The sequence below is a fragment of the Schistocerca piceifrons genome, chromosome 11 (assembly GCF_021461385.2).
Source record: "Schistocerca piceifrons isolate TAMUIC-IGC-003096 chromosome 11, iqSchPice1.1, whole genome shotgun sequence".
Taxonomy (NCBI): Eukaryota; Metazoa; Arthropoda; class Insecta; order Orthoptera; family Acrididae; genus Schistocerca; species Schistocerca piceifrons.
The window spans coordinates 57,001,848-57,021,885 of record NC_060148.1 but is presented as its reverse complement, the minus strand read 5'-3'; the positions used below and the strand labels follow the sequence as shown (position 1 = coordinate 57,021,885).

The 20,038-nt window shown below is 43.0% G+C and overlaps 1 protein-coding gene across 1 annotated transcript in view; it reads left to right on the top strand.

Annotated features, from left to right (window-relative positions):
• LOC124719678 (F-box/LRR-repeat protein 14-like) overlaps window positions 1–19,744 on the top strand; it is a 95,162-nt gene extending 75,418 nt beyond the window's left edge. The window contains exon 4 of the mRNA XM_047244888.1: window positions 18,705–19,744. Within this exon, the coding sequence (XP_047100844.1) occupies window positions 18,705–19,329 (625 nt within the window). The 3' untranslated portion in view covers window positions 19,330–19,744. The remainder of the gene's footprint in view (window positions 1–18,704) is intronic.
• The last annotated feature ends 294 nt before the right edge of the window (window positions 19,745–20,038 follow it).

The window sequence follows — 20,038 nt, the reverse complement described above, 5'->3', positions numbered from 1 at the left end:
AATAAGTCACGGCTGCAAAATACTAATGCAAATTCTTTACAGACGAATGGAAAAACTGGTAGGAGCTGACCTTGGGGAAGATCAGTTTGGATTCTGTAGAAATATGGGAACACGTGAGGCAATACTGACCCTACGACTTATCTTAGAAGCTAGACTAAGTAAAGGCAAACCTACGTTTCTAGCATTTGTAGACGTGGAGAAAGCTTTTGACAATGTTGACTGGAATACTCTCTTTCAAATTCTGAAGGTGGCAGGGGTAAAATACAGGGAGCGAATGGCTAATTACAATTTGTACAGAAACCAGATGGCAGTTATAAGAGTCGAGGGACATGAAAGGGAAGCAGTGGTTGGGAAGGGAGTGAGACAGGGTCGTAGTCTCTCCCCGATGTTATTCAATCTGTATATTGAGCAAGCAGTAAAGGAAACAGAAGAAAAATTCGGAGTAGGTATTAAAATCCACGGAGAAGAAATAAAAACTTTGAGGTTCGCCGATGACTTTGTAATTCTGTCAGAGACAGCAAAGGACTTGGAAGAGCAGTTGAACGGAATGGACGGTGTCTTGAAAGGAGGGTATAAGATGAACATCAACAAAAGCAAAACGAGGATAATGGAATGTAGTCGAATTAAGTCGGGTGATGCTGAGGGAATTAGATTGGGAAATGAGACACTTAAAGTAGTAAAGGAGTTTTGCTATTTGGGGAGCAAAATAACTGTTTCCAGAATGAAATTTTCACTCTGCAGCGGAGTGTGTGCTGATATGAAACTTCCTGGCAGATTAAAACTGTGTGCCCGGCTGAGACTCGAACTCGGGACCTTTGCCTTTCGCGGGCAAGTGCTCTACCAACTGAGCTACCAAAGCACGACTCACGTCCGGTACTCACAGCTTTACTTCTGCCAGTATCTCGTCTCCTACCTTCCAAACTTTACAGAAGCTCTCCTGCGAACCTTGCAGAACTAGCACTCCTGAAAGAAAGGATATTGAAAGTTTCATATCAGCACACACTCCACTGCAGAGTGAAAATTTCATTCTGGAAACATCCCCCAGGCTGTGGCTAAGCCATGTCTCCGCAATATCCTTTCTTTCAGGAGTGCTAGTTCTGCAAGGTTCGCAGGAGAGCTTCTGTAAATTTGGAAGGTAGAAGACGAGATACTGGCAGAAGTAAAGCTGTGTGTACCGGACATGAGTCGTGCTTCAGTAGCTCAGTTGGTACAGCACTTGCCCGCGAAAGGCAAAGGTCCCGAGTTCGAGTCTTGGTCGGGCACACAGTTTTAATCTGCCAGGAAGTTTCAAAATAACTGTTGATGGTCGAAGTAGGGAGGATATAAAATGTAGACTGGCAATAGCAAGGAAAGTGTTTCTGAAGAAGAGAAATTTGTTAACATCGAGTATAGATTTAAGCGTCAGGAAGTCGTTTCTGAAAGTATTTGTATGGAGTGTAGCCATGTACGGAAGTGAAACATGGACGATAAATAGTTTGGACAAGAAGAGAATAGAAGCTTTTCAAATGTGGTGCTACAGAAGAATGCTGAAGATTAGATGGGTAGATCACATAACTAATGAGGAGGTATTGAATAGAACTGGGGAGAAGAGGAGTTTGTGGTACAACTTGACTAGAAGAAGGGATCGGTGGGTAGGACACATTCTGAGGCATCGAGGGATCACCAATTTACTATTTGAGGGCAGGGTGGAGGGTAAAAATCGTAGAGGGAGACCAAGAGATGAATACACTAATCAGATTCAGAAGGATGTAGGCTGCAGTAGGCACTGGGAGGTGAAGAAGCTTGCACAGAATAGAGTAGCATGGAGAGCTGCATCAAACCAGTCTCAGGAGTGAAGACAACAACAACAACAACAACAACAACAACAACAACAATCATTCCATTAATCCACTCTGCCGAGTCCTTTGATATCTGTGACACAATAACAGTGGCATCAGTTAGTCTCAAAGTTTTTTTTTTTTATTATCTTTTCTGCTGGAACTTTAATTCTCTCTTTATGTACATGGTTTCCAACAAGGAATTGTCAGTGTTCAGGGAGATGATAAGATGCTCGTTCAGAGCAAAAAAATGTAGTAAACATTGACTCTAAAGTGCATAAGTCAGGAGCTATGAGTACTTGTTCATCTTCATGATTGTGAAACAAATCCCTTGTACTGAACAAGTGCCCATGGCTACTAGCCTTTTTTGTTTCTAATCGCTATTCCTGTCAAACCCTGAATATTGACCATTCCGCCTGGGACACTGTATTTTGTTGGTTCCTTGACTCCTTGCTCAGTGTACCAGTTGAATAGCATTGGGGATAGGCTACAGCCCTGTCATACTCCCTTTTCAATCACTGCTGTCCTTAAATAGGACATGATAATATTTAACAATGTGACCTTACAGTATGTACAGATTTGCTGAAGAAAACCATGAGTACACATTAATATCTTCCAGAATACTTACAAGACTGTATCACTTTGGTAGAATTGATTACAAGTAAATTCTCTGCATAATTGCTAAAGGGCACTCATAAGTTGTTTGTCAAAAAATTACTAGTCATAAAATGGTTGAAAAATTGCCACAATTTATTTTTACCCTGTTTTCACCTCACATAGCACACACAGTCTTGAAATCTTAACATTGTGTGGAGCACAAAACATTGTGCATCTGATCCGTGTACCTTATTTGTGTTACTACTAGTTTAAATTTTAAGTCACTTTAAATTTGTCCCAATTGCGCTAGAGCTCACATAATATTTTAGAGCCATCCACAGAAAGCCATGTGAAACCACAAGTTCTGTGTATCCTGAGGGAAAATTATGCAAAGTTCAATTTTATTGTATACAGAACATATGTGCAAAATTTCATCAGTTTGCAAATGGTTAGCTGTAGGCCACTGACCCACTCGATGTGGAACAACTCTCTAACAAACAAATAATTTCACTTAATCTGAAATTGTGACATTACAATTCTGGGGGCACTATATGATCAGAGACCATAGCCATGAGAGAGCACTGTAAAGTTACAGAATTGGAAAATACTTAGAAAAATATGAGGATCCTCACAAGGAAATGGAAGTTGGATGAAGAGAAGAACATCTGACTAGCGAATAGAGAAGCTAACTAACACTGTACAAAAGAGGTTCTGAAAATTCTATGACTACATTTATAGAATCGACAAAAATACATCTATCACAATAATATTCAACATTATTATCCCTAAGAAAGTGAAAATCAACTGGCGAGTTGAAACTAGGGGAGATTTGGAAGACAGGATCATCACAGTAAAAACAGTTATAAATCATCTAGCCTCTGGAGCACTTGATAATGAAAGACATATTTATGGAGAAGCTTTAAAATAAGAGTCAGAGGAATGGAATGAAAAAGTGTTATGAATTTATGAAGAGGTCTTGGGAGGGTAAGAAGGCAGAACCCATCAAGCCGAGTGCCAGATTAAAAGCACTCCTTAAGCAGACAAATGGAAGAAAGGGGAAGGCAGAGGGTACTTCGTGAGTCGGTGGAAGAGGTCAGGCCACCAGTATTTCTTCATTACTGCAACGCAACTACCAGCAAGGCACGATGTGTTCTGCAGAGGTATGGCTTCAAATGTTGTTTTGATGCTGTGTCATAGATCTGAGAGTTTTCAGTGAAGCTAGTCCTCTTTCATCATCATCAGTTGGTTAGTTTCAGTTAAAATCAAACAATGAAAAATTGAGGATGGAATGTAATAATATTGTTAGTTTCACTTAATTTTTTCAAATGACCTACTTCAACAAATAGCAGACAAAATGAACAGGTATGCTACAGTAAAAGTAACAATAGTGACCCTGCTTCCACAGCGTTCTGTGTGGTGGGACTGGAGAAATGTTACTGCAGAAGAAATGAAATGCTTCCATGGTGTGCTACTGAATATGGCATTACAAAAGTGTAAAAACGTATAGGACAGTTTTTAACTGAAGAACCATTGAAACAGAATGTTCAACTCACAGGAATGATGCAGGCCAATAACAAGAATCTTCCAGCTATGATCAAGAAAGGAGTTGTACATATAAAGAAACATGAGATAAAATGCCTCTGTTATTACAAAATGATGACTCTGGCAAACTGTTGCCATGCTTTCTACAAAAGCAGATAACTCAGTGTTCACTTATAGAAAGGGGAAAAGGAAGGAAAGGGGAGAAATAATTAAACCAAATGTGATTATTAATTTTACTTTGAAGATGGGCAGAGATGATTGATCTGACCATTCTTTTCCCAGTTATGATTTTGTAATGAGTGAGAAGTCTCCTGTGGTGGTGAAAACAGTATTTTTAGTTGTTGGAGGTAGGACCCACACAATAACCACTGTGTAAAGAGAAGTCTTGACAACAGTGTCTCACAATGCAGTCTGCAAAAGTGTTGTAAGAGACTTGGTTGTTGAAGAAAGAGTGAAAAGAATACAAGGACAGAAATGAGGACATTGTTCAACCTCTGGTGACATGACGTGCTTAAACGTAAAGTTGTCTGCCTTTGGAATGAATGCATCACTGATTCTGCATGTCAGGGATCCGATAGTTTATTTGTGGAGGTATGTGGCATCAGATGTCTACACACAGGTCATGTAATTTGTGTAATAATGGGCCATTGATTTTCATACATGGTGATGGCCACCCAGATGGGTTCCGTAGGATTTACATTATATCTGAGCCAGTAAAACATTGCACTTGACAGTTCACATTATGTCAAGTTAGGTTGGCTATACTGCAATAGCAATGTTGCAACAGCAGCCTCTACATACATAGCAGACGATACGGATTTCTGCTCTACCTCGTAAATGTACGCTACTGGGCAATAACAATTTGTTTTTGAGTTGCTACCACAAGACAGAAAATAAACAACTGCATTATACTGTAGATACAAGTATAACATTGCACACGCCTTCGATAATGGAGCAAAGAAATACAGGAAATAAGCGTTTGATGATGACCGATATCTTGAAAACAGTATGGTACATAGTTTACAAAATAAATAATAACCGAGGTTGTAGCTTCTCACCCTACATTTTATTTTGACATTGATGCAATAAATAACTAATGTTCATAGCTTTTCACTCATCAATTTATGGTGACAATGACACAATTGCATCCAGCTCCCCATCATCACTGTTGTTGGAATCAGAGGTGAAACCATCTTCATCGTTGTCATCACCAAGATAAATCATTAGCTGTTCACGGTCACCAGTGATACCTTCCAATGTCTGTGCTGCTCGAATAAGTTTTCAGTGTGCTCGACCTTTTTTTTCTGCATCAGGCTGCATCCTCAGTCACAAGAGCTTCATGCAACAGCCTTTCCACCTCTCATATTGTAAAGGACTTATTATTGTTTTTTATATATGTCTTCACATCACTCCATACTAACTCTGTGCGATTGAAATGGCAGTGATATTGTGGCATCCTTATTACAGTATGATGCTGCTCCTTTGCGATTTCATCCACTATGTAAGTAGGCATCATTGGCTTATTTTCATTAACAAGCAAATATAACAAAAACTTCGTCATGCTGATATCTGCACCACTCTTTTGTGCCTGTAACCACTACACCATAACTTCTTTGTGGTCATTTGTTGTTGGGGCCTTGTTCAGTATCACTGAATGATATGGAGCATTGTCCATTACAATTGTTGTAGGAACTGAAAACTATTTTAAAAGGTGTTCCATAAAATTTCGAGCTTCTTCTAATATGCGACTGCATGCCTGAAATTTTATGGAACAGTCTTTGTGCCACGAAAATAGGAAGATGTTTTAAAAGGTTCCTGAACCACTCAACAAATCATGTGTGATCCATGTCCTCATGGTAACTACCTGTCTTTTTCGACCAAAAAGCTAAAAGTGTGTCGGGAACAAAACCACTGGAAAAAACTGCATGGACCACAATTAATCTAGCTCCTCTTACCATTGTGTGATGACCACTACTGCTTGGAGTGTCTTGCATCCATCATTTACTGACAGCTTCCCTGGCATTAACCCATGTTTTGTCTAGCCATATTATGGAATTAATGTCCGTGCCCACAATTTTGTGCAAGAATATGCTTTGAACTGTTACAGTATGCATCTTTTCTAACAGGACTTTCCATCCATCTAGCACTTTGTAATGGAAACCCATACTTTTCAGCACAGTTTTCAATGAAGTTTTCCCACCCCTGAAAAGTTCACTTTCTTTTAACGATAATTGCAACTTTGCTATGGTAGGCTACTCTTTCCTGCTGCAGTAAGCATAAAGATGACTGCAAATACCAAATACCATCACTCTGAAAGGAATCTAAGACTGTTGGGGCAGGGGGGGGGGGGGGGGGGTAGGCTGCCTTTTCTTCTTTCCAGGAGTTACTAAAATTACATTATCCAATCCAGACGCCTCTGAATCATTACGGCCCGCATCTCCATCTTTCAACTTTTGCAATGTCACTCCCTTACCTATTACTGTTCTTCCAATAAGTCTAAGAGTTTTTCCTGTGCGTTTTACTACTTTATTGGCAGGAACCGATGGCCGTCCGTGAATACTTACATATTCTCTCCCTGCTCATAAAACTCAATAGTTCTCTGTAATAACTTCAGTGCCTGGCTGTTTAGCGGCACACCTGGACACAACATATTGTACAAATGATCTCTTTTCTGTATCTTTTTTCTCTTGTCAGAATTTCCTGAAGCATAGAACAATGCAATCACACAGGAGAAACCAACCACAATACATGTTGCTTATGTACACACAAAACAAAGCCAGCGACGCGGGAGCTTTGACGTCATGACAGGAAGTGATTACTGCACTGGGACTGATTCATGCCACACACCTGGCACCACATGCTTCTCAACCTTCACTCGGTAAACTGTTATCCTGCCAACCTGAAACACACACATCAAGGGCAAAGTTTCACCGGCCTCAGTATAGACAAATTTGGTCGCCGAGATATCAACCTGAGTTCACTATAATGCTCCTTAAATGATTGTACAGGTTTCTAGCTCCAAGACAATGACAATCATACTGCTGGAAGATGACATCGCTGTTGGGGAAGACACTGAGCATGAAGGGAAGCAGGTGGTTTGCAGCTGTCAGCATGTCTCTGATTACTACCACAGGTCCCAAGCAAGCTCAGGAGAATATCTCCCACAGCATAACACTGCTCTCATCAGACTGCATCCGTGGGATGCTGCACGTTTCGAGCCGCAATTCGCCTCAGTGGTGGCATTTGTCGAGACGACCGTCAACCTAATGTAGCAAAACTGTGATTCACTCTGACATGTTTCCGTTGACCGATGGTCGAATCCTGATGGTCATGTACCCACTGCAATTCACTGCAGCTGTAATTGATGATGTCGTTAGGTCAACATGTGAACATGTAGGGGTGGTCTACTGCAGAGTTCCATGTTCAACAGTGTACGATGAACAGTGTGCTCCGAAACAATTGTGTGTGCATCACCATTGTGCTCTTTTGGCAGAGATGCCACAGATCACCAGCTATCCTACTTTATTGGCAGACAGGCCTTCGAAACCCACATTCTTTGAAGAGTTGTTGACATCCCACCATTTAGCACCTAGTGGTTCACTGTCCTCCTGCCTCTTTCCACAGGTGCTCATTACAGTAGCTTGTGAACATTCGACCAGTTTCACCATTTTTGAGATACTCTTTGACAGTCTCTGCATAATGATAATAACCTGTCTTTTGTCAAAGACACTTTTCTCAATGGATTTCCCTGTTTGTAGCCCGTATCTCCACTCGGGTGATTCTGCGTCCACATCTGCTCCACTTACACACCTTTCTTACTGCATTACCGGGTAACACGGGCCCTAGTATTACTAGGCCCGTGTTGCAGAAAAATTGGTTTCCAGTCGCGCCAGTCGGGACTGATAAGGCGCGCTGGCACTGTGCTTGCGCGTGGCGACCGGAAGTTGTGGTGCGATAAGCGCTACTGGGGTCCAGCTGCGCCGCACCACGGAGCGTCATTCACTCTGGGAACGTCGAGGAGTGTGGACGCATAGCTCTGGATGTCTCGCTGGGCGTTGGCTTGCTACGTTCACTTGTGTTAACGTGCCACAGCAATGCCTCTGCGACGTGGTTACCAGGTCACATCCAACATCGTGGTGGGCAGTGGTTATAATGTTTTGAATGATCAGTGTACTCGCAATATATATTTTATTGTAAAATGTGCTGGAAATGTCCATGTCCTGGGACACACATCTCAACACGTTTCTTCATGTTAGCTGCTACTTTTTGGATGGTCACTACACTTATGCGGTATATTACACCTTTTCCATTGTGCTTCAGTTGGTCAGTTGTGTGAAAGCTGTTATTATAGACAGTATCCTTGACTTTTCCCCAAAGAAAAAAGGTTGCAGAGAGATAAATCTGGGGATCTAGGCAGCCACAGATCATGTAAAATAATGTCCCCCCAAAGAACTTGCAAACATTATTGTGCTGCTATTCACCTTATGCACTGTTGCAGTATTTTGCCGCAGCCAACAATATCATTCATTGTCCACTAACATAGCAGTAAACTGCATGATCATGTCATGGTAAAGTTCAGCCGCTATTATTTCCAGGAAAAAACTTGGGCCTACAATTCTTTTGGATGAAATTGCACGCCAAACTCCAACATTCTGTGAATGTAGTGGGGTATCTTGGAAAACATGAGGACTTCCTGAACTCCAATATCTGTCCTTCTGATGGATTACATAGCCACATAGATGAAACCATGCTTCATCAGAGTAGAAAACAGAATCCATCACCAAAACACTGTTGTGAGTAAGGTGCAAGAATCATTGACAGTTATGTAGACTTTCTCCGCTTATCAGGTTCTGGAAGTTCATGCAAAATGTGAAAGCGATAAGGCGGAGTTTCAGCTTCTTTGTGAGTTTCAGCTTCTTTGTCGCTTTGCGAATACTCCTGTAAGACATTCCAGTTTGCTGAGACAGTTTTCGTATTGACTTCCTTGGTGAAAGTAACAATGAAGCTCATTATTTTCCAATGAGGCATCGCTAAAGACTGAAGTCCGGCCAGAACATTCACATTCATACACACTTCCAATTGTCAGTCATTCTGAAACAAGCTACTGTGTGCGAAATCATTGATTTGTTAGGCAGCCTTGTTTTAGGAAAAGCTACACTAAAGTTTTCCTGACATTTTGAGAAAGATTTTGATTTGAAGTAACTTTGAAGAATGAACACATGTTCAATGTGGGAAAAACTCGTGTTCATTTGCACACAGCTAACTCAGCACTGCGATCAAAAGGGTAGGAAATTACTTGGATATCATTTGTTGTGCATCTCCCATAAAGTCATCCGGTGCCAACACAATCATTCCTGCCAGTAAGAAATTATATTTTCCACCACGCTTCACTTTTTTTTTTTTTTTAATTTAGCCGTGTGTAATTTCTGTATGAAAAAAAAATAATGAAACATTATTTTAAGTGAACAGGCCAATTGAATAAACAAAAAATTGCTGAAAATTTCACTAGTAGTTTTTAATGACAACACATTTCTTTGTTCTGCTAACAGAGGTAATACAGATTAGATGTGTAGCATTATATATATTCTATATAATAGAGGGAAACATTCCACGCAGGAAAAATATATTTAAAAACAAAGATGATGTGACTTACCATACGAAAGCGCTGGCAGGTCGATAGAAACACAAACAGATACATACATACACACAAAATTCAAGCTTTCGCAACAAACTGTTGCCTCATCAGGAAAGAGGGAAGGAGAGGGAAAGACGAAAGGAAGTGGGTTTTAAGGGAGAGGGTAAGGAGTCATTCCAATCCCGGGAGCGGAAAGACTTACCTTAGGGGGAAAAAAGGACGGGTATACACTCGCACACACACACACACATATCCATCCACACATATACAGACACAAACAGACATATTTAAAGACAAAGAGTTTGGGCAGAGATGTCAGTCGAGGCGGAAGTGCAGAGGCAAAGATGATGTTGAATGAAAGGTGAGGTGTGAGAGGCGGCAACTTGAAATTAGCGGAGATTGAGGCCTGGTGGGTAATGGGAAGAGAGGATATATTGAAGAGCAAGTTCCCATCTCCGGAGTTCGGATAGGTTGGTATTGGTGGGAAGTATCCAGATAACCCGGACGGTGTAACACTGTGCCAAGATGTGCTGGCCGTGCACCAAGGCATGTTTAGCCACAGGGTGATCCTCATTACCAACAAACACTGTCTGCCTGTGTCCATTCATGCGAATGGACAGTTTGTTGCTGGTCATTCCCACATAGAATGCATCACAGTGTAGGCAGGTCAGTTGGTAAATCACGTGGGTGCTTTCACATGTGGCTCTGACTACCTCCGCTATAAAATCCACCATTTCTAGTTCACAAACAGTTCCTTTCACCTTTTAAACAACCATTTCGGCTAGTTCTAATAACTTTCGCTTTATTTCCATTTCCGTTTTTCCCACATCACTGATAATTTTTAGCCGCTTCCCACAGGTTTTAACGTCATTATTTCTTCGTCAGACAATTGTTAGCCTCATTTTCATAATCTGCCTCCACAAAACCACTCCTTTTAATATATTACACGCAGTTTTTTCGAAATTTTCCCGAATTTCTCCGTCCTCTAACGTGTTTTGGCGGCAACACAACCACCTAACCTTTGTGCACATCGTTGTCTACCAATCCAAGTCCAACATAGCCCAGCTGTAACCAACACCTTTTCGCCTTTTTTCACACCAGATCTCCAGTTACTTTCCAGTCCACCATTATCCCTCCCCATTTATTTTTATTTTCATTTTCATTTCAGCCTCATGCTACACTTTCCACCTTCTTATACCATGTCACCCTCATAACACCCCTACGACCCAATTAAGTTTTATTTACATTCCCTCCACAAACATGCCTTCGCCCTAGCCAGATTACGCTCCCATATTCTATTTTCTCAGGTTTGTCTCACATTTGGCATTACACCCAAAGGCCTCACACTTAAAGTTCCCATCTCTGGCTGCAACCCTTCTTTCCATCAGTCCCTATACCAGTTCCAAACTGAACAATCCATTGCCCTCACCCACGTAATCCTTCACCTACACATCAACTCAGCCAATGAACACACCCGTCAACTCCTATCCTTAATAAAAGTCCTTAATCTTTCCTCTCCCACATCCACACCGGCTGTCCAGAGCATCCTCCTACAGGCCAACCGTAAATTAGAACAGCATGCCACCCTCCACCTCAAAAAACTATCCAATCTTCTGGTTTCCCACCTCCGGAAAGGCAACTCACTCGCCCTTCACAACCTTTCCAGCAAACCTCAACCTCCTCTCATTGCACACAAACCCAGTCTCTCCCATCTACTCAATCTCCCACTTCCAGCACCACTCCCTCCAAAACCTCTAAATTCCAATCAACACAATCAGGAACCACTACACCCTAATTCAGTAGTTAACCTTTCCTCCAAACCTCTCTCCCAATCCGAAACCTCTGTCCTATCCAAAGGCCTCACCTTCAGCCCCACTCCCAGATTCAACCAAACAGCCCTCGTCAAAGATTTACTGCCATACACTCGTACTCTCTGCTGGAAATATCACTTTGCCACGAAGAAAAATGATCCTAATCCTACCCCTAATGATCCAACTCCCCAAGACACCATCCAAATTGAACCCTGCCTGGAACAGTTCCGTCCTCCGTCGCAGCGGGACCCACCTCCTCTTCCTCAAAATCACCCTCTCCAAACCTTCCAGGAATATCTGACTTCCAGCCTTGCTTCTCAATCCTTCTTAAAAAACCTTAATCCTACCCCCAACATCACAACTGCTGCAGCCCAGGCTATCCGTGATCTGAAGGCTGACCGATCCATCGTCATTCTTCCGGCGGACAAGGGTTCCACGACCGTGGTACTTGATCGTCAGGAGTATGTGGCTGAGGAACTGCGTCAGCTTTCAGACAACACCACATACAAAGTTTGCCAAGGTAACCCCATTCCCGATGTCCAGGCGGAGCTTCAAGGAATCCTCAGAACCTTAGGCCCCCTGCAAAACCTTTCACCTGACTCCATCAACCTCCTGACCCCACCGACACCCTGCACTCCTACCTTCTACCTTCTTCCTAAAATCCACAAACCCAATCATCCCGGTCGCTCCATTGTAGCTGGTTACCAAGCCCCCACAGAACGTATCTTTGCCTATGTAGATTAACACCTTCAACCCTTTACATGCAGTCTCCCATCCTTTATCAAAGACACCAACCACTTTCTCGAACGCCTGGAATCCTTACCCAATGTGTTACCCCCGGAAACCATCCTTGTAACCATTGATGCCACGTCCTTATACACAAATATTCTGCACGTCCAGGGCCTCGCTGCGATGGAGCATTTCCTTTCACGTCGATCACCTGCCACCCTACCTAAAACCTCTTTCCTCATCACCTTAGCCAGCTTCATCCTGACCCACAACTTCTTCACTTTTGAAGGCCAGACATACCAACAATTAAAGGGAACAGCCATGGATACCAGGATGGCCCCCTCGTACACCAATCTATTCATGGGTCGCTTAGAGGAAGCCTTCTTGGTTACCCAGGCCTGCCAACCCAAAGTTTGGTACAGATTTATTGATGACATCTGCATGATCTGGACTCACAGTGAAGAAGAACTCCAGAATTTCCTCTCCAACCTCAACTCCTTTGGTTCCATCAGATTCACCTGGTCCTACTCCAAATCCCGTGCCACTTTCCTTGACATTGACCTCCACTTGTCCAATGGCCAGCTTCACACGTCCGTCCACATCAAACGCACCAACAAGCAACAGTACCTCCATTATGACAGCTGCCACCCATTCCACATCAAATGGTCCCTTCCCTACAGCCTAGGTCTTCGTGGCAAACGAATCTGCTCCAGTCCGGAATCCCTGAACCATTACACCAACAACCTGACAACAGCTTTCGCATCCCGCAACTACCCTCCCGACCTGGTACAGAAGCAAATAACCAGAGCCACTTCCTCATCCCCTCAAACCCAGAACCTCCCACAGAAGAACTACAAAAGTGCCCCACTTGTGACAGGTTACTTTCCGGGACTGGACCAGACTCTGAATGTGGCTCTCCAGCAGGGATACGACTTCCTCAAATCCTGCCCTGAAATGAGATCCATCCTTCATGAAATCCTCCCCACTCCACCAAGAGTGTCTTTCCGCCGTCCACCTAACCTTCGTAACCTGTTAGTTAATCCCTATGAAATCCCCAAACCACCTTCCCTACCCTCTGACTGCTATCCTTGTAACCGCCCCCGGTGTAAAACCTATCCCATGCACCCTCCTACCACCACCTACTCCAGTCCTGTAACCCGGAAGGTGTACACGATCAAAGGCAGAGCCACATGTGAAAGCACCCACGTGATTTACCAACTGACCTGCCTACACTGTGATGCATTCTATGTGGGAATGACCAGCAACAAACTGTCCATTCGCGTGAATGGACACAGGCAGACAGTGTTTGTTGGTAATGAGGATCACCCTGTGGCTAAACATGCCTTGGTGCACGGCCAGCACATCTTGGCACAGTGTTACACCGTCCGAGTTATCTGAATACTTCCCAACAACACCGACCTATCCGAACTCCGGAGATGGGAACTTGCTCTTCAATATATCCTCTCTTCCCGTTACCCACCAGGCCTCAATCTCCGCTAATTTCAAGTTGCCGCCACTCACACCTCACCTTTCATTCAACATCATCTTTGCCTCTGCACTTCCGCCTCGACTGACATCTCTGCCCAAACTCTTTGTCTTTAAATATGTCTGCTTGTGTCTGTATATGTGTGGATGGATATGTGTGTGTGCGAGTGTATACCCGTCCTTTTTTCCCCCTAAGGTAAGTCTTTCCGCTCCCGGGATTGGAATGACTCCTTACCCTCTCCCTTAAAACCCACTTCCTTTCGTCTTTCCCTCTCCTTCCCTCTTTCCTGTTGCGAAAGCTTGAATTTTGTGTGTATGTATGTGTCTGTTTGTGTTTCTGTCGACCTGCCAGCGCTTTCGTATGGTAAGTCACATCATCTTTGTTTTTAAATATATTATATATATTCTGTGATACATAGCAATTTTTGCATGTGCAGCAATTGCCTATGGAAACTGTGTATATTGCATACCTTACGCTGATTGCATACACATACACATATTCCTCCTTCAGGAAAAGGCAGCAAGGGACAGAAAAGGACACCAGATGCACTCGGTGTGTATGGCTGGGGGTCTCATTGAACATGTTGAAGAGGTTATTTCAGCAGCCACCGAGGGTACGGGGTGCATCCAGCTGCAGATTGTGCTGCAGGTTAGAACAAATGATACCTGTCGTCTGGGCTCCGAAGTCAGTTTTGGGTCATTCCAGTGATTGGCAGAGATGGTTGAGAATACTAGCCCTGTGTGTGGAGTTGCAATGAAGCTCATAATTTGCAGCATTGTTCTTCCCAGGACTGATCGTGGCCCTTTGCTTCTGAGTCGAGCGGAAGGACTGAACCAGAGACTTCAAAAGTTCTGTGACAAGCTAGGCTACTACTTCCTGGACTTGCGCCATAGGGTTGAAAACTGCAGGCTCCCCCTAAATGGGTCGGTGTGCACTACACATCAAATCAGAGGCTGAGCGTGCGAAACCTGCTTGCACTCTTCTCACTTTACGTACTGAAAGCTTTGAATAAAGGCAGCCAGATAGATGCAGTATTTCTTGATTTCTGAAAAGCATTTCACTCAGCATCACTCCTATGCTTATTGTCAAAAGTATGATCATGTGGGGTATCAAGCAGAATTTGTGACTGGAGTGAGGACTTTTTGGTAGGGAGGACACAGCATGTTATCTTGGAGTCATCATCAGACGTGTGCCCCAGGAAAGGGTGTTGGGACCCGTGCTCTTCATCTTATATATTAATGACACTGCGGAAAATAGTAAAATCAGGCTTTTTGCAGATGATGTACTTATCTATAATGAAAGAAGCTGCATAAATGTTCAGTCAGATCGTGATATGAGTTCAACGTGGTGCAAAGACTGGCAACTTGCCCTAAATGTTCAGAAATGTAAAATCTTGCACTTCACAAAACGAGAAAAGATAGCATTCTATGACTAAAATAGCAGTGACTCACTGTTGGTATCAGCAAACTTATACAAATACCTGGGAGTAATACTTTGTAGGAATATGAAATGGAATGATCACATACGTTCAGTTGTGGATAAAGCAGATGGTAGACTTCGGTTTACACTGGGGAAGTGTAATCATTCTACAAAAGAGACTGCTTACAAATCACTTGTGTGACCCATCCTAAAATACTGCTCAAGTGTGTGGGACCCATACCAGATAAAAGGGGATATTGAACATATACAGAGAAGGGCAGCACGAATAGTCACAGGTTTGTTTAGTCGTGGTAGATACAGAGATACTGAAGGAACTGAAATGGCAGATTCTTGAAGATGGAGGTAAACTATCCTGAGAAAGTCCATTAACAAAGTTTGAAGAACCAGCTTTAAATGGCTACTTGAGGGATATACTACAACCTCCTATGTATCGCTCGCACAGGGAATGTGAGGAAAGATTAGAATGATTACTGCACGCACAGAGGCATTCAAACAATCAGTCTTCCTCTGCTCCATATATGTATGAATGGAACAGGAAGAAACCCAAATAACTGGTACAGTGGGATGTACCACCTCAAGGTGGTTTGCAGAGTATAGATGTAGATTGATCCTATAGTCATTTTCTGTGTGATTATTATGAAATATCTTCATTTGCATATGCTAAAAGGTATTATATGTAAGGCAGGTGGCAGTATAATGGTATGAAATTCGCATATGCATAAACACCACAGCTAATGTCTGAAACAAGTCTGTAAAATAAACTACTACCAAGAGCAAAATTCTTAAGGCAAATACCAAGAAACAGCTTACATCAAACAATTATTTACTAATATGGCACGTTTTCAATGAAAATTGTGGTTCACAAAAGTTCTTTCAGTTAACAAAGCTCACAGAAATCTGAGAGTTTGTTTACATCAAATTTTGTCAAAGATTAGCAACAAATAGTGCTTCAACAGTTTTCAGCCCCAGGCTGGGTCTGTTTGGAACATAAGCCTCGCCATCTAGTTCTGTTTTTCCACCATCTTTTTGTGTTCACTCTAGTCCAGTACTCACCTCTTTTTTGAGCACACTCCTCTACACCTTTCAGCCATCTGATATCTATCCCTTTTTCTTCCTCTTAGTCGTTTCCTTCACATCTCCATTTCATGTATCTTCTTCTTTCCATCTTCTTTAAGTGCCTGTACATACATACATACATACATACATGACATGGAAAGAAATAGAAATGGCACTGGACAAGATGAAAGGTGGAAAGGCACCAGATGCAGACAAAACAAATGTCGAAATGTTGAAGGCAGCAGGGGAAGTTGCAAAACAGTGGTTGTATCATGGGGTTTGGTGGAATAAGAAGACTCCAGAAGGTTGGAAGAGGGCACTAACTGCCCCTGTGTTCAAGAAGGGAAATAGGAAGGATAGTAGAATTTACAGAGGAATCATTCTGATACCATAATGTGCCAAGGTATATGAGAAAATCCTGGAGAGCAAAATCCGAACAAGCATTGAGAACAAATTGATAGAGGAACAGCATGGCTTCAGACTTGGGAGGTCAACTATTGGCTTCACATTTGCAGTGAGGCAGCTCAAGGAGCACAACTATGAATTTGGGGAAGACCTCGTGATGGTCTTTTTCGTTAAGGCATTCGACAGAGTGTGTAGAAGAAATGTCTGGAAAGCACTAGAAGAAAAAAGGAGTGGAGAAAAGACAATAAGCAGAGTGGAGGAGATGTGCTGTGGAAGTCTGAGTTGTGCGAAAGTGGGAAATAAAAGGATGGATTGGTTTAGCAAACAAATTCTGTTAAACATTGCAGTGCATAGTCATGTCTCCTCTTCATTGCAGTCATGGATGAGATAATGGCTAAGGTGGCAAAAATAAATAAATAAAAAAACTGGCAAAGACAAGATGAAAGCAGTGGTGCTTGTGGATGACTTGATGATCTGGGGAAACAGGAAGGAGGAGATTAAAGAACAGCTGGATGCTTGAGAAGAAACTGTGAGAAAGTAAGGAATGAAATTTAATGTAAACAGTTGTGAGATCCTCCTGGTTACAACTAGAAAGAAACAGACTGACTAGCAGAATAAGAATTGCAGGTGAACAATTGAAATGGAGAGTATCAAGTACTTGTGAAGTGTGATAGAAGAAGATGGAAGAAATGAGAGAGATCAGTGAATGTGGCAGACAGGCAGAAGCATTCCTGCGAAGTGTTTGGAGCCTATTTGGAACAAAGACATAGTACAAAAAACAAAGTAACACACACATACACACGACTGCAGTCTTGGGCAACTGAAACCACACACACAAAAAAGAAAGTAGAAGTTACTGCATCCCAATACTGATCTCTGCGTCTGAAACATGGGAAATAAAGAAAAGAGATGTAAGCATATAACAGATTACACGCATGTGAAATGAAGTTCCTTTGAAGTAGGATTGGAGTAACAAGAAGACGCAGGATGAGGAGTGAAAAGGGCAAGGGAAATAGTGAAAGAGGAACCCTTGCAGGGTGGGATGGAAACAGTTTTTAGTCTAATAGGATGATATTCTTACTTGCAAATTTGTTTTTGGATTTTAGGACTCTTTATATGTGTCATTTAAATGAAATGCTTCAGGTTTTGATTTGACCTTTCCATTGTTCTCACAGTATGAGCAGTTTTTACGAGGTCAAACGTACTAGTTGTTACACACACACACACACACACACACACACACACACACACACACACACACACACACACACACACACACACACACACACACGCACGCACCTGGCATGACACATCTTCGTGCGAGCAGCCTGACTTAAAAGATAATGCATTATAAAGTGTTGTGTACATAGTTCCGCGTAGTCAGTGCGTACACAACTTTCCCACTAGAGCGCGCCCCGCTAAGCACAACAGCGCAGGGGCAGCGCTCGTCCGTCTCAGCACTACGAGATGGCACTGCCTTAGAGATGGACCAAATTCTGCTTCCGCCGACCCGCGTATTAATATGTAACATAGCCAGTGAGATTGCTGCTAACGTAGAACCTTTTCTCCTCGTGGATCACACTCGCGCAGTGATACCTGAATGCGCGAGGTATTATAATGAGCATACAGACCTCCGATTAGTCAGTCTGCATTTATCTGCACCAGTCTGCATTTGTCTGTACCAGTCTATAGTCAAGTTTCAGTCTTCCTGTACATAGCCATGAAGATAAATGAATAGACACTTTGTCAAGTATCCGAGATATGTGAGAATAAGATTAACGTACCAAGACCAAAGGAACTTCAGATTGTCAATTGTAAACAGCATCCAGAATCAAGATACGTAATGTCTATGCTTTTTATTATTTTAATAAATGTGTGTGAAAATTAATCAAGTTCTATTTAAAGTTGGTCACCATCAATCTGCTACTCTAAGCATGCAAGTGGCATTTCTATCGTCTGACCTAACGGCAGAAGGTAAACACGTGACAATAAGACCACGAGACATATTGCTGACACTCGCCTACTTCGTTAGAGCGACAAGTCAAACTGATGGTGTGTGTACCGAAGGTCTTACAGTACGCACACCACATAAAGTTATTCCATTGCTTTCAATGTTAACATTTTAACAGAAAATATTTTCAATTATAACTGTTTTTTAATAAAACTATATAATTTTTAATTACGAGGTGCGACCTGCGCAACGTCTCGCTGGATGCCGTGCTGGGGTCGCTGCCACAGTTGGAGGAGCTCGTCCTGTCGGGGACGTCGGTCGTGGGTGGCCAGTCGTGTGCCGCCAGCCTGCCGCCCGGACTGGCAGAGCTGCACCTGTCGTGGTGCGCGTGGGTGGACGCGGCGGTGGTGCGGGAGCTGCGGCACCTGGGGCGGCTGCGTGCCCTGCGCCTCTCGCGTTGCGGCGGTGTAGTCGGCTGGCAGCAGCTGGCCGCGGACCTGCTGCCGCACCTCCCCGCTCTCGAGCGACTCGACGTGTCGGGCTTGGGCGGCAGTACGGGGGACGGCGTGCGCGACCTGTCGTTCCTGCGGCACTGCCCACAGCTGCGCACCCTGGACGTGGGCGAGAATGCCGGCCTGCCGCCCGCCGCCTACTCCGACCTGCGGCACGCGTCCGGCCTCCGGCACCTCGACCTGCACGGGTCCGACTTGGAGGGTGTGCCGCTGCAGGAGACGGTGGGACGGCTGTCTGAACTCGAGACACTCACCGTTTACGGGTGCCGGGGTGTCGGACAGGAGGAACTGCAACGGCTCACCGCATTCCTGCCGAAACTTATAATAAAGGGCAAGGTGCGGCCATGATATGTGCCTTCGTGTCGAGTGTCGTGTGCACTCACGTGGCCGAAGAAAATTTGCTCCTTTACATCCTGTATACATTTGTGTCAAAAGTCATGTCATGTTATTGATGTAATAGCATGGATGCAAAGTTATTGGGAACAATACTGAAATACTATTTATTCTCATCATAAGGAGAATTTCTAAGCTATCTTCAGACTATACCCAGATAGCATACATTTAAAGATATTACACAACAAATAAAAACAAACAAACTAAACCCAACAGAATGTTTGTTTCCCAGTAACAAACTGATTAGAAAAGAAGTTCTTTTCCCTTTGTGAAAAAGTACCTACTACATAATAAAAAGGAGGTATCTTCTGGTTGCTGTTGTGAAATGGAAATGCTTCATGTACTGTGACAGTTATTTACGAACTGTGAATATAGCTGTTTAAAACATTTTGGCACAGCACGGTTATGATATGCCGTAAAATTTATTTGGAGTGCACTCACAGCACCTTGCATGGGGAATGGTAAGCCAGAATTAAAATAAAGTCACAGCTTACATCTTTGCCTTCATCAAATCTGCAGCAGTTCTACTCAGATGATTAAGTTTGTAAACCAGAAATAATAAAAAAAGGTTTTACTCGAGGTGATAAAGGTTCATGCTCCAGTGCTCTTCACCATCATTGCAATAATTTGTTTTGCTTCAATTTGCTTCTTAGTAAATCATCTA